This window comes from Tiliqua scincoides, chromosome 2 (assembly GCF_035046505.1).
Source record: "Tiliqua scincoides isolate rTilSci1 chromosome 2, rTilSci1.hap2, whole genome shotgun sequence".
Taxonomy (NCBI): Eukaryota; Metazoa; Chordata; class Lepidosauria; order Squamata; family Scincidae; genus Tiliqua; species Tiliqua scincoides.
In genome coordinates, this window is record NC_089822.1 from 53,128,500 (window position 1) to 53,156,364 (window position 27,865).

The window sequence follows — 27,865 nt, forward strand, 5'->3', positions numbered from 1 at the left end:
CCCTCTGAGCCATAACGTTCCCTAGTGCTGATTATATGAAGGAACAGAGACTATATTAGCCATAGCATTACATATGATTAAAATTCACGGATGGCTACTGTCTGGGCTCAAGCCGCACATCTTCTCTAAGATTAAGTTCCTTTAAGTTCATTTAAATATTTTCTAATTCTATTGCAACATCCCCCCCCCCCGCTTTTCCAGGCTTTATTCTGTCCAGCTGGAATAAATCACCCCCGATCCCTGCGTAGAGGCTGCACCATAACTGACTCTTTTCTGTTTTTTCGCTCAAGCGCGAAAAGATCCCATAAAGGTGTCGCTGGAGAAGTTCAGAGGCAGTCCTTTCCACCACCCAAGGGCGATTTGATGGCCTCTCTGTCTGGAAATTTGCAGTCAGCCAGAAATCTGGGTGGGCAAAAAATAAGCCTACATCTCTCCGGGGATAAAATCATGGAAGTGGCTGGAAGCATCGCCCTCTTTTGGCTTTCTTTCCTTTCCCCTGACCTCGAAAACCACCGGAGGAGGAAAAGGCGTCCCGATCTGTTGCGTACAGCGGGGGATTAGCGGCAGCACGAGCCGATCGCCTTCAATCAGCATCCAATGGCATCATTTTCTGGTCTAAGTGGGGACTGCGCGCTGCAAAGAAGCCCAGAGCCAGGGAGGGAGGATGAGGAAAGCCAGTCTTGGGGAGGAACGATGCTTCCCACCTACTTTCTCCGCCTCCCTTGGCTCTTGCTCCCTCACACCTCTTTTTGCAGCACCCCGGTCACAGTCAACAGAGAAAAATAAACATTCTTCCTCTGCTTTCCCAGAACGGGGGGGGGGGGGCGGAACTACCCCCGGAGTATGGACATACGGTGCGTGGGGAGGCAGATGAGGCAGAGCCTCTCCACTAGAGTCCTTTGAAAGCGCCACCTCGGAGTGAGGTTCGCAAGCACACAGGACCCACGCGCATAGCATCGCGCATGGGTTGTGTATGCTTGCGCACCTCACACAGCGACGTGGGCACTTTTCAAAGGACAGAGGTGGGGAGGCTCTGCCCCTCACAGTGCAGCAGAGCTTTCCAAAGGTGGACTCATCTCCAGTCGGGAAGCTCTGCCTCACCTGGCGCTTTTCAAAGGACTCCGGTGGGGAGGCTCTGCCTCCCCATCCACCCACCCCACGCCCCGCCCTGGAGAAGCTGGGGAGGCCAAGCGGTGAATGCAGGACGGGGCTGGCTGGGGAAAGTTTCTGGAGGAGCGGCTGCTGCTCTCCTGCGTCTCCATCCCCTCCACGGCTTGTAAACACCGCTTGCTATCCGGGGATTAGAAGGGATTGCGGGGCTTAGGCGGACCATGTGGCGAGGGCTGTGAGGCGAGGCACGCGTGCCGCCGGCCGCTGCGCCCTCTGTGGGGGTTGGCGAGCCCGGCGCCCTGCCTGGTGCGTGTGTGTCGCCGTGCGAGCGAGCGAGCGAGGGAGGGAGGCAGGCAGGGAAGGCAGCGCAGGCGCAGCGCCCGCCCGTCTGCTCGCCTGCCTGCAGCCCGGGCTCCCTCGCTCCGCGCAGTTGCCGGGGAGTTGGATGGCAGCGCCACAGCGCGCCCGGAACGCAGCGCCGCCACGGGGACCCGCGCCCAAGATGCGCAGCCGGGACGGAGGCAGCAGCGGCCGCAGCAGCTCCGGGCGGCCCCAAAGGGGCGGCGACGGGCGTCCTGCCGCGGTGGTCCGCCAGCTCCCCTGACCTGCCTGCCTGCCGCCGCCCTCCTCCTCCTCCTCGCCCCCGAAGAATGTCCGCCAAGTCCAAGGGGACCACATCCTCCTCCTCCGCCACCTCCTCGTCCGTGTCCTCTCCGGCCGAAGGGCTGCCGGCAGCCTCCAAAGCCCAGGTGAAGGAGCAGATCAAGATCATCGTGGACGACCTGGAGTTGGTGCTGGGGGACCTGAAGGACGTGGCCAAGGAGCTCAAGGAGGTGAGTCGTGCTGGGGAGGCAGAGTCTCCCCACGTCGAAAAGCGCAGCCACCCTGTGAGGTGAGGCAGAGCCTCCCCACCGGAGTCCTTTGACAAGCGGCACTGCTGGGTGAGGTGGGTGCTTGGGCACCCCACACGCGTGAGGTGGGTGCTTGGGTGCTCCCCGCGTGGGTTGGGAGTGTTTGGGCGCCTCACAAGGCGGTGGCGCTTTTCCAAGGACTCCGGTGGGGAGGCACTGCCTCACCTGCCTCCCCACCCACCGGGGAGGCAGAGGGGCGCGGGAGAACCTCTTGCGCAGGCCCAACTCTTGGGGAACTAGGAGGAGGAGCGGCTGCCCGCGCGTCCGGCTGCTCCAGACTTGTTCCACTTCGGGCCAGAAATCAACTAGTGGCTCCCTCTCCGGGAGCGCGGGGTGGAAGAAGCCGGGCCAGGGCCAGTGCCCGGGAGTGGGTGGGCTGCTGCGCCCCACTGGGTGCCCGCTGGGCTGGCTCTCCCGGTGCCTCTCGTTCCAGCCCTCCGGGGAGGATGTGAGGGAGACGCGGCGGAGGCGGCGCAGCCTGGAGATGACTAATGGCAGAGTCGGAGGACTCTTTCCTCGCCCCCCTTCCCGATCCCCAGCAGGCTGGCTGGAGGCTGCGGAGGGGCGGCGGGAGGGGGCTCTCCAGTGCTTGTCCTGCGCTCCCCATTCCCGCCCACTCAGGAGTTTGGTGCGTAAAGAGGGGGGGGGAGGGGGAGGAGTTGTGTCTCCATCTCTTCTGTGTCAAGGGGCTGTGTGGGCATTTCTCCCCCTCCCCCCGCTCCAGGATCTGGGGAGCCAGATTTAGCGTTTAGTCATGGCTTGAGCGAGGAGACGCTTCCTTCTCCTTCCGAGGGTGGTGGTGATTCTAGTTCTGGCTGCGGAGGTTATTTTTAGGGAGGCTGGGGGGAGGTCGCCGCTTGGAGCCTGTCAAACTCATTAAAGTTCCTGTGCTGAGCCAAAGGGGGCATTCCCGGGGGGGGGGCGGAGAAGGCAGGCAGGCAGCGTCTCCGAGAGGCCAGCCAAGACTGCTCAGGCAGATGGATCTGTACTCGACCCAAATACTACTACTGAGTACAAGGTGCTACTTTGATTCCATGCACAAATTCTAGGACCGGGATCATAAACCTTTCAAAATGAAGGTGCAAGCCACGGTTATATTGTGCACAAGACTTAGGCTGCACTTACCTGGGAGTAAGTCCCATTCACTAAAATGGAACTTGGTTCTGAGTAGACATGCATAGGATTGGGCTGTCAGGGTACAATCCTAGCCACATTTTCCTGGGAGTAAGTCCCACTGGTTATAATGGGACTTAATGTGAGTAGACATGGATAGAATTGGGCTTCTGGAGCACAATCCTTTTCATGTCTACTCAGGAGTAAGACCCATTATAGTCAATGGCGCTTACTCTCAGGTAAGGGTGGCTAGGACTGCAGCCTTTGTTCCTCCATAAGTGGCTAACAACCCAGTCCTAGGCATGTCTGCTCAGGAGTAAGTCCCATTAGAGTCAATGGGGCTTTCTGCCAGGAAAGTGTGGATAAGATTGGGCTGTAACTTCATTAACCCCGTCACCTAAACGAATTTGTACCAGCTCTTCTATTGCATCAGTTGTCACTCTTTCTTTCCTGGTTTCCAGTGGTTCCTCGTGCCTGAATGATTTGATGTGATCTTTGCTGAGTTTGGAGGTGTGCCTGTAACAAAATAAAATCAGACATCTTGTTTTGCTGTGATGGTTGCAGGAAGTGACAGACTGTGGAGTCTTGAATGCAACAGAAGTGGGCAAATATCTGTGCAGGTTGTCAGCATAAGGGTTTCATTTCAGAAGGGTGTATCCTTTTTCTTCTTCAATTTTATCCAATTTTGACATTCTGAATTGGGATCCAGGGAACTCCCATGAGAAAGAGGATGGAAAGTAATGGCCCATTCTCTCCCTTTCACATTTTAATTTTACTTTGTAACAACATTTAACCTGCAACTCCCATCTGAACTGGAGAGCTGTGAATGACAAGAACAATTCAACCAGTAATGAGTTACTGCTCTGACTCTAAACCTTCTTACATGGAAATAAACGGAGGTTAACTTCCTAAAGGGATTCATCTGTAAATGTTCTGGGCTGGGGAAAAGAGTGTCAGCGGATGCTCACGTATGTGGAATATCAGTTCTGGAAAAAAAGTCTGGGTTTTCCTTTCAGGCATGAATTGCAGAATACATGCATCTATTTGTTTTAGGCATCTTAGAAACCAATATAATATTTCCTTAGCCTGTGGCAAGTGTCAGCTCCTGTAACTTAATTTGCAGACAGAATGCAGTTGCGGCGGAGATGCTCTGAATTAGCAGAATGTTGTGTTCAAATAATGTAACTTGTCTGTCCTCTTAGGAGCGTCCTCACATCTTCATTAGATTTTTGTGGCGCAACTGGTGGACAGATGGTTGGATTACATACTGCAGTGCCAGCCCAAAGTGTGTATATTGCTTTATAATCCTTCATATTATATTATACAAGTCCTAATCGCCCCCAACATTTGTTTTCTAGTTTCATTGTTTAACAGGTTTTTTTTTCCTGAGCAACTTTAGAAGGAATTTTTCATTTCCTGGCAAAAGTTGGCTTAGAGGTTCACAGACATCTTTTGTTACAGCTCAGTTATTCTTTCAGTACACTTTTTCTTGAAATATGTCAGTAGCTTTCGTGATATCTTAATGCACGTATTCTCCTGTGTGTGTTTCTGCAATTTCATGTGAACACTTATTCAAACAGTTACTCTTTAGTGTTCATATGAACTTATTCAAAAAATAATCAAAGTCGGCCTCTTGGAAAATTTTCAACTTGAACCAGAAAAATGACAGTGAATGAGCCAGTCACATCTCATGTGGCAAACAATTCCACATGATGACGGCTGCCACTTGAAAGGCCATCTTGCAGGCTGCCACCAGTGGAGCTTCAGAAAGTGCTGGATGGGTAGGGCCTTCGCATTTCTTCAGGTATCATGACCCTAAACCAGCAATTCCCAAACTGTGGGTCCAAGACCCACTAGTGGGTTGGTGATTTGTGAAACTGACAGAGCAGGTTAGGCTATGTGCAGCAAGTGTTATTCAAGCTGCACTGATGCCTAATCACCATTATAGCCACACCCCTTGGTATTTATAAATCAGGCAGCAGCCTCTGGCCTCTAAAAAGTTTGGGAACCACTGCCCTAAGCCATTTCTTGGCCCAATCCTATAGACCAAGGGTGTCCAAACCCTGGCCCGGGGGCCACTTGTAGCCCTCGAGGCCTCTCAATGCGGCCCTCAGCGAGCCCCCAGTCTCCAATGAGCCTCTGGCCCTCCGAAGATTTGTTGAAGCCTGCACTGGCCCAATGCAACTTCTCTCAGCGTGAGGGCGACTGTTTGACCTCTCGTGTGAGCTGTGGGATGAGAGCTCCCTTCACTGCTTGCTCTTTCACATCTGTGAATCAGCAGCAGCAGCAAAGGAAAGGCCAGCCTTGCTTTGTACAAGGCCTTTTATAGGAATTGAGCTATTGCAAGACCTTCATCATTCATATAAGTTCATCTTTAATATATTCATTTATGTAAACTTATGTAAATTTATGCAAATTTTAAATGTAAATTAATTCTTTTTTCCCCCAGTGTCAGAGAGCTGATGTGGCCCTCCTGCCAAAAACTTTGGACACCCCTGCTATAGACCCACTGCACTGGAGGAACATGAGTTCCGCTGGTGCACAGTCGCAAAAGTACACTTTGTCTTTTTGTAGTGAGAATAATGGAGTGAAATTATATCAGAGCTAAATAGGTGATATGAAAACATTTTGAGAGAATTGTAGTTCTCAAAAGGCAATTGGCTGCTAATGATTTACAAATACTATTTGGCTTTTAAGAATTTGTTTTAAAAACTAGGCTTGTATATTTCATGTGTTCTTTGTTACTCTCTTCATTTTAACGTTGATTTGCATGATTTGAACTCTAGAAGATGGGACAATTCTTTCTCTTGCCCATGCTATTAGCAAATCAGCAGGAAAGCCCCTTCTAAGATATGTGAGTAGATTTAATGCTTAGTATTCCTTCCTTCCTTTTCACTCTGATGTTGCCAGGCAATTCTAGTCTCTCCTTGCTCCACACATCCATTCCTAATGTACACACCAGAAAAAGCACACAAAAGCAAAGCAAGTGGGTGAGATGCCTTAAAAAAAAATCAAAGTTTACTGAGCAGCAAGATTTATAATGTGAACATCTTTGCAGTGCTGTATGAGAACTGGGCCCTGTATAATAAAGTTTCCCATTCCAGAAAGGGGAAAAAAAAACCCAGATTTTAGAGCATTTCTTCCATGTTTTCTTCTCAAGGTTGATTAAAGAAGCTCTCAAATAATGGAGCTGAATGGCTCAGCTGGCTCAAACCTGGAGTAGTATATTTTTTGGTGGGAAAGATTGTGCACATTGGCCTTCTTAGGCCTGGTGATGAGAAACAGATTTTTGTTAAACACAAATGAAACCTTGTGACTGGGTGGCTGCAGAAAATAAAGACCCTGCCTATGGCAAGAGAGAATAGGAAAAAACAGTATTTTAATTAAGAAGAACTTCTGGATGAGTAGGAAAAATTTGACTCATGGCCCAATCCTGTCCAGCATAGGAACCTCAGCTCCAAACAGCTACTGTTGGCATCCTGTGTTGGAATTGAGCAGTCTGGAGGTCTTCTCAGGGTAAGAGGACATTTGTTCCCTTGCCCCAAGTAATGCCCCAGCCTTCTCAGTGGGGCTTCTCATGTCTGTGTCAGCTATTTCTCTGGCTCATAGTTGAGAAGCCTCATTTCAGGCTTTCCAAAACCTGACATGGGGGATAAGATACAGTGGAGGAGGCCTCCACTTGTCCCACTTCCTTCCTGGGCCTGTCCCTACTCCCGTTCCACCCTCTGACTGCCCAGGAAAGCCTCCCACCAACGCCCTCCCACCACTTTCTCAATGCCCCCATGCTGCTCAGGACATACCAGCTCTCCACCAGTAGCCAAGACTTCAGCATCAACGGGGTAGTGCAGACCTTCCCACTAGCACTGTTTACTCCCCGGGTGGCACAAATGTTCCTTATAGCACATGTTCATCACCCAGCGCTAGTGCTGAGGCAGCATTGGTTTGGGCTGCCCATTTTATTATTATGGTGGAGCACTGCAATTTATTCTATAATCGCTTCTCCTTAATTCTGTGTTGATAGAACAGGTTGCACTTGCTCAGTGGAAGGGAATGGCACTCTCCATGTGCTCAGAGGCATTCTCACTGGAGTGAATCAAGTCGAAAGATGTGGTTGCGAATGTGCTTTGGCAACAGTTTGGTGTGTGGATGTACATTATTGTTATTATTGTTATTATTATTAATAACAACAACAACAACAGTATTTATATACCACTTTTCAACAAAAGTTCACAAAGCGGTTTACAGAGAAAAATCCAATAACTAATGGCTCCCTGTCCCAAAAGGGCTCACAATCTAAAAGAAGCAAAACACCAGCAGGCAGCCACTAGAAAAGACACTGCTGGGGTGAGGAGGACCACTTTCTCTCCCCCTGCTAAATAAAAGAGGAGCACCCACTTGAAAAATTGCCTCTTACCCAATTAGCAAGGGTTGCTCTTACCCAATTAGTTTGTGCATGGGGGTGATGGGAGGTTTTTGAAGGGGGGATTCTTTACAATTTGAAGAATATGTGTATGTTTTTATGTACATATTTTTTTTTGGGGGGGGGGGGCGGGTGTTAGAGGACAGATCAATGCATGGTTAGAAAGCCAAGAGCCTTGGTTAGTAAGCTTGGAGGATATTAGTGGACCCTTGTAATTATACAAGTCTTTCTTCAACTAAAATTTCTAGACTTTTTTTTTTTTTTAAAGGACACTATATAGCACCTGTATTGTAATGTTCCATGAGTAATATCAAAGCTTCTGTTCTGTTAAGCTTTGGATGAACTGGTATAATATCAACATCTATCTTATGAGAGAACAAAGTTATGAATAGAATATGCACAACAGTTCACCTTCTATGAAGGAAATAAAAAGTCAAATTGGGAAGATCCCTACAATTCCTAGGGACAGGGAGAGCTGTGTTGACAAGACTCGGGACTGAAATTTGGATGTAAGCAGTTCCAGAAGGCAGGGTAGCTAAAGGAAGAGAGTTTGGAGCTAGAGGATTGAAGGAAGTGATACAATAGGCAGTAGGTTAGATTGAGAAAATGAACTTGTGATGGAAGAGACGTAGACCTCAAAAAGACAGGAAGGAAAGAAATAAATGGAAGGCGAGACCAGTAAGAGGGAGGATTGAACCTAGATATTTGGAAGGCAGCTGATGTAAATCTTGAGTAGGATTGCTTTGGGCAGAGTCCATCAGAGAGAATGAAACACGGAATACTAGCATGGCAAGAAATGGAACAAGACTTTTTAAACTTCCCTTTGCAATGGTGTCAACTCACTCTTTGAACAGGCACAGCACTGTCATTGAGGGAAACTGGGATTCCTTCAGGTCTTGTCTCATCTTCCTCAGGTTTATAGCTCACATGTTGTCCACATCGGTAGCATTGGACTTCTGATAAATAAAGAAATGATATAAGTTAAGAATCTTTATATATGATGTCACCAATATGGAATTGGTATTTTATGGAAATCAAAGTCTAATTCTCAACTGTAAGCATGTTTACTAGGATGTAAGGCCCGTCAACTTCAATGGATGTAATTCTAGCTAGATGTATTTAGGACTGTAGCCTAATGGATTTTTTTTCTGAAGGAATTGAGTTGTTTGGAAATCATTATATAAAGCAACTCCTAAGTTCCTGAGTGAGACCATTGATCCATCTAGCTCAGGATTGTCAAGACTGACTGGCAGTACCTCCAAAGCAATTGTCAGGGGTTCTTCCCTGCTGCACTTGGAAATGTCAGGGATTGAACTGCAGACCTCCTATACCACTGAACTGTATGTAGCTCCTCCATTACAACCTCATCAAATTAGCATTGGTGTTTTGTTTTTTTCTTACAACTTCTTTTTTTTTATCTAAAGGGTCATCATAATAATTCAGGCATGTACTTCCTTTGTTTTCAGTTGAGGAATAAAGGCATTGAAATTAGACAGTACATTTTTTTTTCTCTTCCAGGTTCAAACTAGTTCCTACACTTTCCCCCCTCCTAAAGAATGTATACGTTATTCTTGTAAAGTGGAAACATATGTATAGCTCCACTGAACATTTTTGAGAATAACCAAACAGGACCTACACATGAAAGACACAGTATGCATAGTTTCTCTGTTAGAAATTTCACATTGCTTTGCCACATGACATGATTCTGTTAAATCAGGTAGCTGTATTATAATGATGCCCTGCATGTTTCTAGTGTAAGGCTAGAAGAATCAGCACAATATAGCAGCTAGTCACAACCCTAGTTCTGCAAGCTTCAGAATGATTGTTTTGTGCTATGTCATGTGGTCATTGAGTGCACAGGTCCAAACTTTGCCATGCTTGGATTAGTTTCTGACAAGCTGTCTTGTAAGTCTCCTCGCCTCCAGCTGCAGACTACAATAGTACAATTGAGGCACAAGTCTTAGTACCATATGAATTCCAAATAAGAAATAACTGTGAAAAGGCCAACTTTTTGGATGGGTAGTTATGGAACTCCATATGAAGCAGATAGAAATGAATATGATAAGATCTTATGCTCTTACAGCCCAATCCTATCCCCCCCCCCCCGCGCTGGTACAGCTATACCAAAATTGATGCTCTGTACCCAGGGCGGTGCTCATCAGGGAAAAGGGTAATCCCCTTACTCCTGTGTGAGCCTCCTTCTCTGCAGTGGGTTTCGTCAGACCTCCTCAGACTTGCGCTAGTGATTTTGCAAGTCCGAAGGGAGAAAGAGGGTGGGGAGGCTGCTTCTAGAGGGGATAGGATCCAACCCACTCCTTCGCTGCTGGCTTACCTCTCCTGAGGGCAGCATCTCCAATTGCTGACAACTTGTGCAGGAAGGCTCTGACCCTCCTACCAGCATCCTGGCAGTGCACTACTCAGTCTCCCCTGTGTTGAATTTTATGTTCATTGATGGTGCTAAATACTTAGTAGTAATAGTAGTACAATAGTATAATAGTAACTAAAATTTTGTACGTTTTCAAATATGACCTATGTGATGTCAGAAGTCATATAATACTATATAGAAAATAGCTGAAATTCTTGTTGGAATGGCACATTACTAAGTTCTGATTTATAGCTGTGGTTCTTCCAGATTGGCTGGGGATTTGATTGGTCCAGAAGGCTTTTTAAAGTACCCTTTTGAAGTGTAATTCCAGTCTCTGTTTTCCTTTTTCAATTCACTTCAAAAATGTTCAGATAACCTAAGCTCATTTTTGGGAGTTGCATGTAGAACAGTTGGGCTTGTGGATCCTTTCCTTTAATGCAGGGCTTTTCAAACTGGGGCGTTGCAACTTCCCAAGCGGAGGGTGCTGGCCATTTTCCCCTTAAGGGGTGGGGGCAGGGGCAGGGGGGAGGCAGTGACGCAATCCCCAGGATTGCATCGCTAAGGGGGGGGCGCATGTACTCACCAGTCCCTGCAGCAGCCTCCCGAGGGTGTGGGGAGCCCTGTGTGACCCTCCACAGGGCTCCCCAGCCTGCTGAAAGTGAAAGCGCAGCAATCGTGCTCCACTTCTGTTTTTGTGGAGGCAGTACGCAATCGCTGTTCTTTCACTTTTAGCAGATTGGGGAGCCCGGTGGTGGGTCGCACAGGGCTCCCCGCACCCCCGGGAGGCTGCTGCAGGGACTGGTGAATACATCCCAGTTCCTGCAGCCCCCTTAGCAATGCGATCCTGGGGAATCCTGGGGATCGTGTTGCCGCCTGCCCCCCCCCCCGCAAGAACTAACAGGCTGTCAAACTCTCCCTGAGAGTTTGAGAACCACTGCTTTAATGAATATACAGTATTATGTAGCGAGAACTAAGTTTATGGAAGTCTAGTTGTGAGAAAGCTATATGTTCAGTCACAGGAACTGAATCTTGGATGGGTTATGTAAGTTCAAAGGAATGCTAATACTAAATGTTCAACCATCACTTGTTGTTTTTATCTGTTGGCTGTTTGAACTCCATCTTGTTTGATTGGCCAGTGGCAATTGTTCTCAAATATTGTTCCTAGTCAGTCCTTACGATTAGAAATACCTGGACAGTTTTTAAGCTTTGTGTCTCTGCACCTTGCATGCAGGTTGAATCCTGGCAGCTCCAAGTAGGGCTGGGAAAGATCCCTGCCTGAAAAGCTGGAGAGTCACTGATCATTAGAGTTGACAGTAGTGACCTGGATGGACCTATGGTCTGACTTGGTATAAAACAACTTCCAATATATCTCAGGACCTTATAGGACCATGTCTAGGCTTGTGACCTGTATGGGATCATACTGAAATGTCACAGGTGTTTGCATATATATCATGCATGCATAGCATATCATGCATTATGATGGCAGCAGCAAGATTTTTTTTGTGTGTGTAAATTTTAATGGACACAATTGCAGCCATGTGGTGGCTGCATGCACGTTATTCTAACAGAGTTCAGCCAGGCCGCACGCATAGTGCTGCCCATTTGTTATTCCAGAAGTGAATTCATGAGAGTTGACATGTTCCTAAAACCTACAAGTTAAAGCAGGGGTGCCCAAACCTCGGCCCTGGGGCCACTTGCAGCCCTTGAGGGCTCCCAATCCTGCCCTCAGGAAGGCCCCAGTCTCCAATGAGCCTCTGGCCCTCCAGAGACTTGCTGGAGCCCACGCTAGCCTGATGCAACTGCTGTCAGCGTGACAGCCAACTGTTCGACCTCTTGCATGAGCTGTGGGACGAGGGCTCCCTCCACTGCTTGCTGTCTCACGTCTGTGATGCAATAGCGGCAGCAAAGGAAAGGTCAGCCTTGCTTTGTGCAAGGCCTTTTATAGGCCTTGAGCTATTGCAAGACCTTCATTCATTCATATAATTTCCATCTCTAATATATTCATTTATGTAAATTTATTCAGATTTGAAATGTAAATTAATCCCCCCCAGCCCCAATACAGTGTCAGAGAGATGGTGTGGCCCTCTTGCCAAAACGCCCCTGAGTTAAAGCATTGAATGTTGCAAGAAATGTAGCAAGGTAGGAAGTTGTAGCATTAAGAAAATCAATAGATAGTGAGCAGAGTCCCATGGGCTCTTCTATACTGCTAGGTCTCGAAGGCAAGGGAAAAAAGGTGACCCTTCTTATCCTTTTTGTCTTTCTATATATGCAAAGTATATATGGAAAAGTGAAAGTTCATCTTGGGCTTGTCAGGAGGTTTTAGGTTGGTAGTTTGGTGCTCTTCCGCTTCACCCAGTGAAGAAACGTCTTCAGCCTATCTCCCAATTTTAGAGCAGCAGAAACTGGGAACTGTTTCTGCTATCCCTGTGGACTGATTATAAAGTGTGTTTGAAATTCTTCAGAAATGTGAACTTGTAGCTGAAAGCAAATGACTAAAGTCAGAAGTAATATTTTGGTTCATATTAATGTCTAGTTTCTCTGAAAATTTTTCACCTGCAAGGCTTTCTTCTTTCTATCCAGAATTTGCAGCTAATACCATGCGTATTTTAGCTTTGCAGTTGATTGCACTGGAGAATTTTCTTACATTGCATAAATACTTTTTGGATATAAAACCTCATCAGCTAGAACAAATTCTGAAAGTTGTTTGTGAAACATTTGCATAACTTTTAATAAGCAAATGAATGAACCTTCCCTTTTTATCAAAAGGGAGCAGACATGGTAGCTGTTGCCAATAATCTGAAGAAATCAATTCAAAATGGAGAATATCTACGTTGTGTGGTATGCAGGGAAAATAATGGCTTCTGTGCATAATTATTTTGGCTTCATGTAAGCGTTGCCTACACTAGCAATTTGTTCAGTTGACTGCCTGCCATTAAATTTGTGGCTTTTGTGCCTCACTGGATTTTCCATTTCTACCTCAAACTTGCTATGTTTTGATTTAGTGAATCATTTTCAGTGTCTTAAAGTACTGACTATTCTACCTCAATAACCATTTGCAACAGGAAACGCGGGTGTCAGCTGAGGTTGAGGAACAGATAATATGCTCAGCTTCATATGAGAAAACTAGGATATGTTGTTCAGATGTGTGCTCTTTCCTTAACCAGTATATTTATATGGGTTATATAAAGAGGTTCTGTGGACCGCAGTGGTGGAAATAAAAATAAAAAGGGGAAGGGAACCATTGGGGAGACTGAGAGGAAAGATAAAAGAGCTCTGAAACTTGTTAGAGCTATTCCTAGAAATGGTGGTTCTTCTCTCCCAGCAGAGTTTTATGTACACAGACACATACATACATAGACACATAGTATGTTGCTCACGCTGACAGTAGTGCCACTTGTAGAGCTGAAATCATTTCACTATTGACATTGGCTAAGGAGGTAATAAAGTACTTTTTATAATGGGATAATATGAATAAAGATAGTTGCAAATCTAATTGCCTGTCTTGAAATACCATCTTCATGCTCCCTCAAGTACGAAATGAGCACTGCATCCTCTAAAAACTTATGTCGTTCAGATTTAAATCTTAAACTGAGGAAGACTTCCAGACTTTCTTATCTCATCAGGTGTTAGCCCCTCCCACTTGCTCACCACAATCTTCCAAACCTCCTCCTCACTTCTTTCCCATTTGCATCTCCTGGTATCTGTGGATTTGGTGTCCGCGGTTTCAGTTATCCATGGTTCCCATGGATGCAGGAGGTTCATTAGTGTAGAACGTGTAGAAAGTAAAGAAAGAAGGCCAAAATGGCTCTCTCTATCATCATGTAGCAAAACTGCTGGGTTTTTTGGGGGGTTCCTGGCAGTCTTCTGCGCTCCCCGCAGCCTCTTCCAGGTCAAGCAGAGACCCCTCCCTTTGCCCAGGCTTGCCCCAGAATGGAAACTTCATGTGGGAAGGAGGGGGGGAAAGGAGGAATTGGGATTTGGTGAGACTTGGAGACTCATAGGTCCTGGGCACATGTTTACATTTATGGATATTCCATTGTTCAATGTTTTTACATTCCTCTCTGGCATACTACACTATGTACAGTATAACAGCATTAGGTAACAGGCTACCATGGTGTCTTAACTTTCAGGTGTTATTTTGGGAGAAGTTTTCTGTGAAGGAAATGTCTTGGTAAGCCTATACAACTTGCAGGCTACAAATTGGTTATGGGTCATGGGTCAGAAGCCATGCCACTAAGTGTGGGAAGCTGTGGTTACATTATGTAGACCAGATGTTTCAAATGCATTTCATGGAGTGGTCCAAATAGCATGTATGGTGCCTGGTGAGCGTTTATTAAGCAGGTGATGGCCAGAAATAAGCACTTACTCACCTAGGAATCCATTAGCTGCAAATGACAGAAGAGAAAATTTGCAAATCTTGAACATAGAGAGACAGCCCAATTATCATGTGGGCTGCCCTTTCAGCTGTGCTGCTTCTGCTGAGCAGCACATAACCATCCACCTGACCTGAGCGGTACATAATCACTGTCATCTTAATGGGCAGTGGCCAGCCTGACTTAATTATAATGGCCACACCATCCACATCCTCCAATCCTCCCTCAACCAGCACTCACCCTCTAGTGCTCCTTCCCTCAGACACCACACCCTGGCACTAAGTTACTGACTTACTTAGAAGCATCACTTCTATCAGTAATCTGCACACCTTGCCTGCCTGGGGAGATTAGACAACAAAGGAAAGAGAAATGTTGGCATTAACGTCTTTCAGCTGCTATTACAATCAGGAGTCCAGGCATCATTTTGTGGCTCTTTGCAGCTTAATTATCAGAAGTCCAATTAGAATGCAGGTCAGATAAGGAGCTTGCTCCAAGCCTATAAGGTCCTTGTGCCTTATGTTCGACACCCCTGATATAGTCCGACTGAGCAACAGGTACATAAAGTTGTTGGTTAAAAACCCGATTCCAGGTCAAGGCCACTGCTTTTTTATGTCTGTGTGGAGACATTCTCCGCATGTCTGCACGGGCTGTCTTTATACCTGATTTGAAACTGTGGTGCCAGTTGTAACTGAACAGTGTGAATTGCGCAAAGGTAGTGTATATTTGGCATGGTTTTCATATATTGTGAATTTCAAGTGGATTCTATGATGGGTTTGTGTTAATTTCAGTGTGGAGTGGGCTTGCCATTTGTCTAGGTCAGGGGTGCCCAAACCCTGGCCCAAGGCCATTTGCAGCCCTCGGGGACCCCCGATCCAGCCTGCGGAGAGCCCCTAGTCTCCACTGAGCCTCTGGCCCACCAAAGACTTGCTGGAGCCCACACTTGTCTGACGCAGCTGCTCTCAGCACAAAGGATAATTGTGCGACCTCTTGCGCAAGCTGCAGGCCAAGAGCTCCCTCCACTGCTTGCTGTTTCACATCTGTAAAGCAGCCGCAAAGGAAAGGCCAGTCTTGCTTTGTACAAGGTCTTTTATAGGCCTTAAGCTATCGTGAGACCCTTATTCATTCATGGTTCCATCTCTAATAGTATTCATTTGTGTAAACTTATTCAAATTTTAAATGTAAAGTACTTATTTTCCCAGCCCCTGACACAGTGTCAGAGAGATAATGTGGTCCTCCTGCCAAAAAGTTTGGACACCCGTGATCTGGGTACTTGAAACCCAGTTGTGAATTTCTTGCTTGTCAGAACATTACTCAAAGTTGATAGCATGCATGGTCCAAGCAAGGTTATCTTTTCTGCTCTAAGTTCATCAATTGCATGTAGACAGTTTCATGATGGACTCCGAGTCTTTGATCATGATCTTTCTGTTAGCTGAAGCTCTTTTAAATTTATGACTGCGCTACTAAAATTATCGTTCTGCTCTGCATGCCTTCTGCTTGTCAGACCTTTCATTCTCCTGTTCATTCTGCTAGGAATATATCTGACAGATGTCTGTGTGCTATATCTTTTGATGAATGAATACTTTCTGGGTTTAGCTGAGTTCACACATCATGAAATCTGTTCTGGGCTCCCCCTGCCACCTAGAGCCAGTTTCACTGCACAGTATGTGAAAGTATGCTAAAAGTTCAGCAATGTACAGCTCTTCCAGATGTGTGGTGGTTGTAAGATAGAGCTAAGAAGATCATGCGCAACCCCTGAACTTTGCATGCATAGTTTATGATAACACATTTGTGGCTAAAGTGAAGCTGGATAAAATCTCTTTTGCCTGTAAAATGAAGCAAACTGTCAGGATTTTTGATTCCAGTAAAATGCCATCCTGAAAAGAAAGACCAGCATATATGTTTGGTGTAGCTCCGTGAGCTTCATGTAACCCGACAGAATGGTGCATGCTGTCACATTTCTGCTAGCTGTTTTGTTTTCTAAACATTTGTGTCAGCTGCAGTCAACCCTTCTGTGCAATGCTAGACTACCTCGAAGTGTAGTATATGGTACAACTGTGAGTTAATTAGAGCATATATAAATTTTGCTTTTCAAACAGAGTAATATTGTACAGTAGTGGCAAGAAATCCTTCTGCGCTGAAATGTCCTGTGTTCATGCAGTCTGGCAGTTGCCAGTATTGAAACAGAATACAAACAGTGGCAAAACATAGGAATGGCTGTGTTCTCCGTGGAGCCTATGGAAGTTCTGCTTTAACTGTGTTATGGTCCTATCTGCATTTGTCAGGAAACCAAGCTGAAATCAGTGGTGATCTAGCAGTACAAATGTGCTTAGAGATCAGAGTAGTAATTGAAAATGCTCAAGTCTAAACAACTGATAAAGCTGTTGTTTAATTGTGTGTGTGTCTGTGTGCATGCCTGTGTAGGCTTAAAAATGAAATTGGCTGGACTTTTTGCTGCTACATCCAGTCTTCTCATGGCAAAAAAAGAGAGAGCTGCATGCCTGCACAGCAAATGATAGTGTTGATCACTGAAGGAAAACCTATATACTGTATATGTAATTGGTGGGTATGTATCTATTCATCCAGCTGTACGATTTGTATACATAATCAAGTAGCTGATGTATGAAATATGGCTTCTAAGACCTTTAAAAAATTGTTATGTTTCAATCCTGACTCCTGGAGAACTATCAGTGATACAAATGTTTAAGCTATCAAGAACATGCAAGTGAGAACGCTGATTTAGTGGTTGTTTTTAGCTTTGTCATTTATGTGTGCTGATTGGCTCCTGTGCCATCGATCTGGGAGGCATGAAAGAATTGCTTTAAGAAGACAGGTGCATCTCCAAGAGATTTGGCAGAGCTGACAGTCACACAGTGCTAGGCAGAACATATGACTGTAAAAAGGCCCTGAGATTGATGTATGTAGGCCCCGAGAATGATGCATGTCTTGTTAAGACTCTTTGGTTGAATAGAAGGGTCTGGTTAATGTTGACTTGTCTAGTAGATATTACCAAATCTCATTCTGTAACTGTGCCCAGTTTAAAAGGACGAAATAAAACACTCCCCAGTTGATGAGGGAAGTCCTAGTTTTTAATTACTGTTTACTGTGCAGTCCATGGTTTGAGAGCAGATCTGTTTTTAGAGAGCAGCACAGAAGACTTCCACAGAAGTAGATACAGTAATACAACTTGAAAATGTTGTTGTTGGCAACCTTCAGTCTCGAAAGACTATGGTATCGTGCTCTGAAAGGTGGTTCTGGAACAGCGTCTAGTGTGGCTGAAAAGGGCAATTCGGGAGTGACAATCCCTTCCACACTGGGAGCAAGTGCAGTCTGTCCCTGGTCTGTCTCCCTGGCTATGGGCCTTCCTTCTTTGCCTCTTAGCCTCAGACTGTTGGCCAAGTGTCTCTTCAAACTGAGAAAGGCCATGTTGCACAGCCTGCCTCCAAGCGGGCCGCTCAGAGGCCAGGGTTTCCCACCTGTTGAGGTCCACTCCTAAGGCCTTCAGATCCCTCTTGCAGATGTCCTTGTATCGCAGCTGTGGTCTACCTGTAGGGCGCTTTCCTTGCACGAGTTCTCCATAGAGGAGATCCTTTGGGATCCGACCATCATCCATTCTCACGACATGACTGAGCCAACGCAGGCGTCTCTGTTTCAGCAGTGCATACATGCTAGGGATTCCAGCACGTCCCAGGACTGTGTTGTTTGGAACTTTGTCCTGCCAGGTGATGCCAAGAATGCATCGGAGGCAGCGCACGTGGAAAGCGTTCAGTTTCCTCTCCTGTTGTGAGCGAAGAGTCCATGACTCGCTGCAGTACAGAAGTGTACTCAGGACGCAAGCTCTGTAGACCTGGATCTTGGTATGTTCCGTCAGCTTCTTGTTGGACCAGACTCTCTTTGTGAGTCTGGAAAATGTGGTAGCTGCTTTACCGAAGCGTTTGTTTAGCTCGGTATTGAGAGAAAGAGTGTTGGAAGCGGTGCGCATTCGCCTCACTTTTCCTGACCCGAGGAGCCCTGCAGGCGCTCGCGCCCAGCTCACCGCAGCCAGGGTAGGCTGCTGCAGGGAATGGAGGGTGCACCCCAGTCCCTGCAGCCTGGCCAAAAGGGGAAGTGGGGCGATTGTGCAGTGCTTCCGGTTTAGCAGAGCGGGGCACGATTGCTCTGCTGTCACCTTCCCTGACCCGGGGAGCCCTGCCGAAGGTCACGCAGGGCTCCCCGCACCCCTGGGGGACTGCAGGGGGCTTGGGCAAGTGCACCAAGCCCTGCAGCCCCCCTGAGTGATGCGATTCTGGGGATCGCACCACTGCCTCCCCCCGCCCCCACAAAGACTTTCTGCGGGATTCAAACTCCCTGCAAGTTTGAAACCCGCAGAGTTAGGGGTATGCTTAGCCCATTGATTTCAGTGGGCTTTAGTGTGTTTAAGGGCACAAACCTAGCTTGCCCTTGGGTGGGTGCAAGTCCCTTGCGCCAGACCAGGAGGGTCATAAACATGTCATAAGGCACGTTTGCTCCTCCTCGAGAGTCTGCTGGGCCAGCCTGCAGAGGCGCACTGGTCTGCAGCGGCTGCGTCCCGCCTCTGCACCAACTCTTCTGAGTAGCCTTGTGTCGGCTGAGCTTGGCCAATGCAAGGCTCTGGGGTGGGGGGGGGTGTTCTGGGGCGGGGGAGGATGGGCAGAGGGCGGTCCCAGGAGTGGGTGGGGAGCTGGAGGTGGGACTGGGACTTGGCTCTTATGCCAGATCCCAACCCCTATTCCCAAGCAACGTGGAGTGGCTTCAAGCCCTTCCACTCTGCTCGGACTTATGAAATCTCTTGAGGTGGCGCAAATCCGAGGAGACACATAGGAGTTGCAGTGGCTTACCTGGTGGTAAGTGGAAGAGTTTCCCCTTACCTCTGGCTGAGCGACTTTGGTACCCTATCTTGCTCTAGGTACAGCGCAAGCCTTCTGGCTTACCTGTTCCAGCGCAAGATAGAATTGTGCTGCATACCTGTGCTGGATCATGACCACACTCTATTATTTTTCTCTGCTCGGCATTCAGATGCTTTCATTCCCTCCCCCCACAGAGCCGCTGGCAGCTGCCCTGTTGCACAAAGGATGCTGTGGCAGCCGTTTCGGCACTGCGGCAAACCCAGTTCAGGTTTGGGCTGTTGGAGCCCAATCCTATGCACATCTACTCTGATTTAAGTCTCACTCTAGTCAATGGGGCTTTCTCCCAGTTAAGTGTGAATAGGATTGTATCCTTAATGCTTCTTTGTGCAGATTGTGACAAATCACAGTTACTCAGTATCTTATAGGCTGCAATCCTAGTATACACCATGTGGTTTGGGGACCACAGGTGGTCCACGAGACTCTGAGAAGTGGTCAGCAAAGTCTCTGGAAAAAATACTGCTTTTGATCGCTTCCAGTGTCTTGCTGAGCAAGCAGTTTCCACCAAAGACCACCAAAGAGGGTGGAAACTGCCCGCAGCCACAACCACTTGCTAGCTGCAGCTGTGGGCAGTCCATTCTCTGTCCTCCCTGATAGTCTGTAGGGCAGTTCTTTGAAGACAGACCACCAGAGAGGGCAGAGGCCACCCACAGCCACATGTGTTCCATGCGATTCCAATTTTTGCCTCGGTGGGTCGCAGGCTCCTAAAGGTTGGGATCCACTGCTATTCACACTTACCTAGGAGTCAATCTATTCATTTATTTGCTTGTTAGTAGACAAACCGAATTGCAATGAGAACTGCTTAAAACAGGATCTGACACTGGGAAGGGGATGGAAGTGGAAAACACGGTTCGTTATTCTTTGTATTTGAACCAAGTTATTATAAGAAGATTAGCAGTTCTGAAATAATAACATTTTCTAATTTGATTGGTTAATTTGACTTGGTGATGTGATCTGAAGGTTTCACATAATCCTACATATGATAGTGTGGAAATTGTGCGTGATATGATATTGAAACTGTTGGCTTCCAGCATTTTATAGGCTACCCTGGGTCTGCTAATGAGATGACTCGTCAGTGAGCCTGCATGCAGGAGAGTAATTGCCAACTTCTGGCAGTTGCACAGCCGCTAATTATTTTTAATAGAACCCAAAGAAGAGATTTTTTCTATGCAGCATTTATGAATAATTGTTACAGTTTTTTCCTCAAATGCTTGTTTAAACATTGCTGTTCAGCTCTCAGTGAAATCTCTGGGCAGTAGGAAACTTTTACAAATAATAATAGGTTGTATAAAATCATTAAAAGTTGGTTCTTATTGCTTCATATTGGTTTTTGCACAATTTGAGCAATGTGTTAATCTTTATTAAACTTCTAACTTGTGAAATAATTGATGATTGTGGAAGTATCCCATATTACTGTTCAGGTCATCCCTATTATAAAGTTTCCCCACATTTATGTCCTCCACTTTTTGCAGACAAGACATAAAAATTCCCTGAACTCACAACCTTTGCCACCATCACCATTCCTGCATGATGCTTTTTTCTCCTTTCTACCAGCTCTCCTCCAAGCTCTTCCAAAGGGACAGCACTAGATTTTGCCATCACTGTGCTTGCACAATCTTTTATGCAATAAAGGGGTTGCACTGGATATTTAGATTTTGCCATTGCTCTGCTGTGTGATTTTATACAGTACAGTATCAAACAACATGGGCTCTATCCTGCAATAATGAGTAGCTCAAGAAATGCTAGTGGTATACTGGATCTGAAAGTAAGAGGAAGTGCCAAATATTACTTTGGACATAAAATTAGCAATAATTCAGGGAAGCAAGTGAGATGAGCATCCTTCTCTTATTGCTGGCATTCTCCATCATGCGCCGACAAATGTGTGTGCCATATGAATAATGCTGAACAGGTAGAATCCTAGACATGTATTAAACCATTCAGAGGTAAAGATTACACAGCCAAGAGGAGAATTAATGGAGAGGATGGAGTGTTTGCCAGCTTCATGACTTGAGGATCTGTATGCAAATGATACTGAAATCAGCTTAGCCCTCATACAAGAGAAGGCCATGACCTTACATGAGCACTTGAAAAACAGAGTTGGGAGAGGAAGAAACTGGAAAAGAAAAGCCATTCAAAGCAGTAGTAGTGTGGTTTCTTGACTTTAGGAAAGGGTATGGCTTCAAAGATGTAGAAATTCATGGAGATGATGTTGTCATTATGGTATATAATGTGGCAAGTTCTGCTTATGATGCCCTTTTAACAGAATTTTAAAAACAAAGATTTCAGTGCAGAAAGTAGAATTTGGTTTTGAAGTGTTTTGTATGTAAAATGTGATATTTCCTGGAATCCTTCTATGGAAAACAATGAGGAAATATTACTGTACATTTAAACATGACACCTTTTGTGTATCTCACACAACACACACATTTGAGTCCATGTGATTTCAAACTTAGTATTAAAAAATTTGAGCATAATGGTCAAAACATATGCCAGTTGCATCATTTATTTTATATAACTGAAAATTCCTGTGCAGGAGAAGGTCACTAATGTGATGATGCTAAAAAAACTATCTTGTTCTTATTATTTGTTGTTCCATATATCTACTATGTGGATTTGATTTTTTTCACTGAGAGAATAGAGTGTTAGGTTTCACATTACTGGGGAATAAGATTTTTCTAGAGTAACTTTTTGTTTTATATATATAAAGCTATTTTGCAGGCTGCAGTCCTACACACACTTGCCTGTTAGTATGTCCCATTGACATCAAGGGGACTTGCATATGAATAGACATGCCTAGAACTGAGCTGGAAGACTAGATTTTGTAGAGCAGGCTTGTTCTACGTTTGAAAATAAGAAGCCAAATGAAGTTCTGCATGAACACTATTGTGCATCTGTATAGCACTTTTTGAGGTTTGCGAAGCATTTCACATGGCTTATCAATGAATCTTTACAGTAACAATGGGGTCAAGTTAGTAGGTATTATTATTTCCATAATGCAGCTGGAGAGCTGAGGCTGAAATGGAGTGACTTGCCTAAGGCCACCTTGTGAGTTCATGGCAACGGTGAGATTTGAACCAGGGAAGTCCTGTCGTGCAAGTCAGGGTGCAATCCTAACTGCGCCTAGTTTTGCATCTTAGCCACTGCACTTTGAACCAGCCCAGCCATGAAATGAAAAATGTGGCTGATGTTAGTAGTGGTTGGTAAGGAAAGTGGCAAATTCAGAGTGCCCTCCACTTCAAGCCTGCTGCTGCCTCCATTTGGCCTACTGCAGACAGAGCCACATCAATTTGTTTTATGCTCACTAAAGATGAGTGGGAGGCAGAGCACCACTTCTTTCTCATGCCATCCCTTAAATGACATGAAGAAGGAGCAATGTGAGGGGGTAGGTAAGTCGATAACTGTTGCCTGCGCGACTGTTTTTTTTTGTGTGTGTGTGTTTTTGCTATGGCTTCTTTCCTACCTCAGTAACTTCTTCCTTGTGTGGCCTCTTGAAGTTTAAAGGGACTGTGCAAGGAAGGAGTGATGTGAGGGAGTGGGAATGCAGCCTTACATGGCTCCTTCATTGTTGTTCTCTACATACAACAAGAAGTGCAGGATCTGCTGGGAGCTCCCAGTATTGCCCACACTTTCTGTTTCCTCAAGAGGATCACATGAGAAGGTGGAAAGTAAGTAGCTCCATTTTTGTTATTGTTTTTTGTGCCAGCAGGTTGGCATCGGGCACCAGCTGTGACTTCTGTTAGGCTGTCCCTCACTATACTGCAACAGATCTTTAACTGAAATGACCAACTGGAAGGCCTAGAACAGAAGAGGTTTTGCTTGTGATGTGACTGACTAGGATATTTTTTTTAATTGATGAATAGACTGCTGACAGAGAAAATTACCATCCTGAAACGTGTAATTCTCTACTAATTTCTGAATGTTTAAAGCAAGTATGCAATGAGAAAATTTTAATCAAACTAATCTGTAAGAAAGAGCAAGAACTCAAGGTGGATTCATTTCCAAGATTATTTTTTTTTTAGCTTTGATGACCCAGTTTGAAAGATAGTGATCTGTTCTGAAAGAGTCTGTTGTCAGCAGCTGAAGACTGAGAAGCATCTGGAGGGGAAAAACTAAAGTTAAAGCAAAATCTCCTAAAAGCTCAATGCATAGATTTTAGAAGTATACAAGGAATGTTATGAACCCTTACATGACTTTGTTTCTAGTCCTTTACCTTGTAAAAGGTGCAGAACGAAATTCATTTTCAACCACATATGCTTTCCTGCTATTCATTAGCCTTTTGTATCTTTGAAAAAAAAAATGGTGATTTCCTTGTTGGATCCTTGGGGAATATGCATCTCTCATTTAGCTTAGATCAAGGGCTTGAAGTGTGCTTAAGAAGCATGGGATAGAACAACCTGCAAAATATCAGAACTCTAGAGAAAAGAAAATCAGCAAAAAACCATTTTATGAAGAGTTCTTTGTACTGACCTGGTAGGCTGTTGAATGGGTTTATTTTTTCACTTTGCATCATTAATCTGAAATGTTGATTTGTTAGACAGAGTAGTGCTGGGTAATAGTTAAGTGGGAAAAAAGCTAGGAAAAGCTACACAGTTGTAGTACAAAGCATTAGCAACCTGTCTAATTGGGTGATCTCCTGAGGAGGGGTCTGCTTTGCTTTTGAATTAAAAGTAATAAAGCACTTGGAAGAGGCAAACTTATCTTAGCTGAGACTTTAATACACGATGTCAGAAGTGGCTGAATCCTGCCACTAACAGAACCAGATTCAGCAAGTTAAAAGAAAGCCCTTAAACTCTTAAAAGCATCAGAACATGACAGGAAGAGCATAGAATTGATGAGTGCAGATTAAGGACCAGTGAAGGCATTATAAAAGAACCATACTGGGATGACTGAACAAGCTTCAGCAGGTCTTAACTCCACAACACAACACACTCCAGCCCCAGACAGAAAGGAACCATTCCAGTTTACCAGAGCAGTTTGATTTCCAGACCCCTGGAACATGGCTTAAGTGGATTAGGCACTTTAACTGAAGTAAATAAGTCCCTGGTTTGCATATAAAACCTGAGACATAACATGTGAGTAATTTATTGTATGAGGGATCAAGGTGATGACACTGTAATGTCAATACTGCTTGTGAAGAGCAATAAGCTCAGTACAGTATACTAAAGTGGTGGAAACTATTCCAGATCATTTTGTGAGGAAGAAAAATGTGTTTTATGAGCAAGCCAGATTTAACCACTGAAGTCAAGGACACTTGGAAGCAGCAGGCTACTTTATCAGTCTCTACATATGCTAGCAGAATCTTGTGAGCACAGTATTCTCAAAAACCACCTCATCAGAGTCCATCTTCCAGTTTATCTTCAGATGATGAACTGTCATAGCAATTATAATTGGGTTCTGCTTTAAGTTTTCTAAAGGCCAGTACGCAAGCTCATCAGTCTGAGTTGGTCAAGTAGTAGCAAAGAAAAACTGGAAGTGCTCTGAACCCTAATCAGAAGATTAGTCTCTCTGCATTTTGCAGACTGAAGGCAACAAAAAGAAAAAAAATGACACAGGGATAGCAAGCGCAAGTCATTGGCAGCAATTTTATTTCTGCAATGGATGCTACATTCTTTGCACGAAGTAGCTTTATTTCAGACTTATCGCTATTTGTGGGTACCACCACTATCATCTGAGATGGCAGTTGTGCACAAAGTGGGTAGTTAGCTCCCATAGTCCTGCGACAGTGGAGAACTTCTTCAGTTGTTGCTGTCTCCAGATCTTTTTTTCTCTTTACACCCTCCTTCCCAAGGAGTTATTCTTTTGAAGACAACCATACAGGAGCTCCCTGACTTATGTAAGCCTTGACGTACATGATTTTGAATTTTTATGAAGTCTGGGCTGTGTAAGAGGAGCCACCTGCACTTTCTGCTCTGTAAAGCTCTCCACTCACTTTGCTGTCTCAGCTGAGAAAGTTCCCAGTGCATTTTGTCTTTTGTTTAAACAGCCCCTTGCCAAGGGAGAGACAAGGTTGCTGTGCTCTGAGGATTGGAATGGAGCGATTTCTCCCCTTTCTCAGGAGAAAGGCTCTTAAAAAAACAAAACATGGAGTGCTCTCGGAAAGATACCAGTTTGTAGAGCAAAGTGAGTGGTGAACTTTTTAGAGTGGTGAGCATGGGAGGCCTGGAGGTAAACTTCTGTTGGGGTAGGAGATCAGTAGGGTGGCATGCTTGACAGGTTTTTGTGGATTATAATTTGTTGACAATGGAAAAGAAGATGCAGTGCTGAGGAAGGAATTTGTGTGTGTATGTGTACTTCTTGGTTGCATGTTCATTGCATTGCCTGTGAGCAGTGGGGTTGGGACGTGTGTTTCTTTGAGAATTAGTGAACCTGAGCACTGCAGTTTGTAGAGTGGAAAGACAGTATGGCAGTGAAAGAAGAACGAGCTGTTGCAGTGGGAAGGGAAGTTAGCTATCTTAAGATCTATTCTCTCTCCCAGTGCCTCTCTCAACCTGAAGAATTCTGGTTGTTATGGTAACATTCTTCTGAGTCTGGAGGCTCTGCTGTGAAATGCCAAGTGATGCAGTGGTAACACTTGATCCTGGATGAGTGGACCAAGCTAGCCTGCATCATGGAAGCTTGGTGCATAAGGTCAATCTCGTCAATCATTATTCTCTTGGTTTCTTGAGTTATCAACAGCCTAGACAGGGGACAGAGAGAGGAAGTTGTGGTTATTTTGTGTGAATCAATCACTGTTACAATCCAGAACCGAACTATTATATCTCTTCCATGACTAGTCCCTAGGTTCCTGCTGTTTCTGTGTGTGTTAATTCAGATCAATGCAGCAGGCAACCAACATGACTGCCAAATTAAGAACCAGTTACTTCATTGTCATGTCTGCCCAAAATGGACCTGCAAACACAAACCACTAAGGGAGTGTATACTGAAGTTCCCAAGACCAACAGTGTTACAACACTGGATCTGAGTTGGATTGGGTGTTACAATGGTTGGAGTTAACAACAGCTGCTGTTACAAGTATATGGGACTATCTCAAATGGTATCTCATGCCATGCATTATATAGGTCATACTCTTAATTTATCTGGTCATAACAAAGGAGTATCTAATAACTCTGCCACACCTAGAACACCATCATCCTGATTATTCTGGTCAGTAGCATAATCACCACGTGGGAACATGATCACCACGTGGTTGGGGTTTACCTTGACTGGGACATCTAAACTCCTTACAATGGTGAGGAGGTCACCCAATAAATTTCTTGGCTGCTTTGGCACACTATCCTCCCACACTATCCACTCTGGCATTTTTTTGTACTTAGACTAATCTGTGTTCCATCTGTTCCTTATTCCATAGCTATTTTAAATCTGAATTCATAAAATTCATGCTGAGACAAGACAAGACACCTTCATTGACATGTTTAAAATACAAACAGTGTAAAGCAAAAAATTAGCTGGAGGGCAACATAAATCAAAGAGTTCACCTTCAACCAGGCCTTGCTGCATCAATTCAGCCATTTGGGACCAACATAGTAATGCATCTCTTAATAATCATTTTTATATGTTTGGCCCCCCCCCCCAGAAAGCTCTTCATTAACCCCACCGAGTACGTATGTAGTTGTGTTCTGGTCATCCCAACCCCACATAGTGGCCAAGATTGGTGCTAAGTAGCATATACGAAGATCTTGGTGTAGTGTGCAATGTAATAACATGTGGTAAAGAGTTTCTAAATTTCCTATCCTACATGGGCAAACTCTATCTGCAGCTGGAATGCCTCTATATCAGCCAAAATAACTGCTCGGATGGGATGACATTGCATCTCGCTAGGGTAAACGCCCTCTATTCTTGGGGTCATTCCAAGAAGTCAAAATATTTAGGCCTTCTTCCAGGTAGAATAGCAAGGTGGAGATGTACTGGAGAGCAGGTTTTGTGGGCATTGCTATAAAGGTCCTGTTGCTCGATGTCAAGGAGCCTTTGTTTCAGGGTTTTGTAGGCCTGCTCTGCATCTAGAGCGCCTAGCAAGTCTAAGGAGAGCCCCATAGAACAGATTTTCTTACTCAAAAGAGCTGAGCCTGGAAAGAGAGAAGGATCGGGTAAGAGGCCCCAAATCAGGCTGCCTTGATCTGACAGGTGATACACTCTGAGCCAATATCTAAAAGACCTAAGCCATGCCAGGGTATCCACTCTGTGTTGGCCAGTTTCCAAACAAAGAGTTGCATAGGCTACATAATGTGGCACCCCTAGTATCTTATGTAAGAACATCACCTGCACTCTCTCAATTGTGCAGTCGAAGGCCAATGACAGGACGGGACTTCCATATAAGAGCTGGGAGATAGTTTTTGCGTTAAAGGCCAACAGTGCAGCAGGAATGTAGGAGTTACCCCTGGTGAAATGGAAATGCAAGATCGCTTGGGTTGAAACTTTGGCTAGATTTACTGCCATTTTACAATGCGTCACCCAAGAATGCTTGTGATGGAAATAGATCCCTAAATATTTAAACTCTCTTACCTGTTCAATGACCTTCCCTTTGAAAGACCAATAGAGAAATTTCCAAGATTTGCCAAATACTACTATCTTAGATTTATCAAAATTTAGAAATAGCTCATTTTTCTTTAGGTAGTCAATATATCCAGTTATCAAACGTTTCAGACCTGCCCTCGAAG

At 45.2% G+C, this 27,865-nt stretch overlaps 1 protein-coding gene across 2 annotated transcripts in view; it reads left to right on the plus strand.

Moving 5' to 3' along the window:
• The first annotated feature begins 1,472 nt into the window (after positions 1 to 1,472).
• Positions 1,473 to 27,865, plus strand: part of PRR16 (proline rich 16) — a 152,100-nt gene continuing 125,707 nt past the window's right edge. Inside the window, exon 1 of one of the 2 annotated variants that reach the window (XM_066616058.1) lies at positions 1,473 to 1,943. In XM_066616058.1, the coding sequence (XP_066472155.1) occupies positions 1,761 to 1,943 (183 nt within the window). In that variant the 5' untranslated portion in view covers positions 1,473 to 1,760. Of the gene's footprint in view, positions 1,944 to 4,343; positions 4,420 to 27,865 lie in introns of those variants that run through there. The other variant, XM_066616059.1, reaches the window with a different exon arrangement.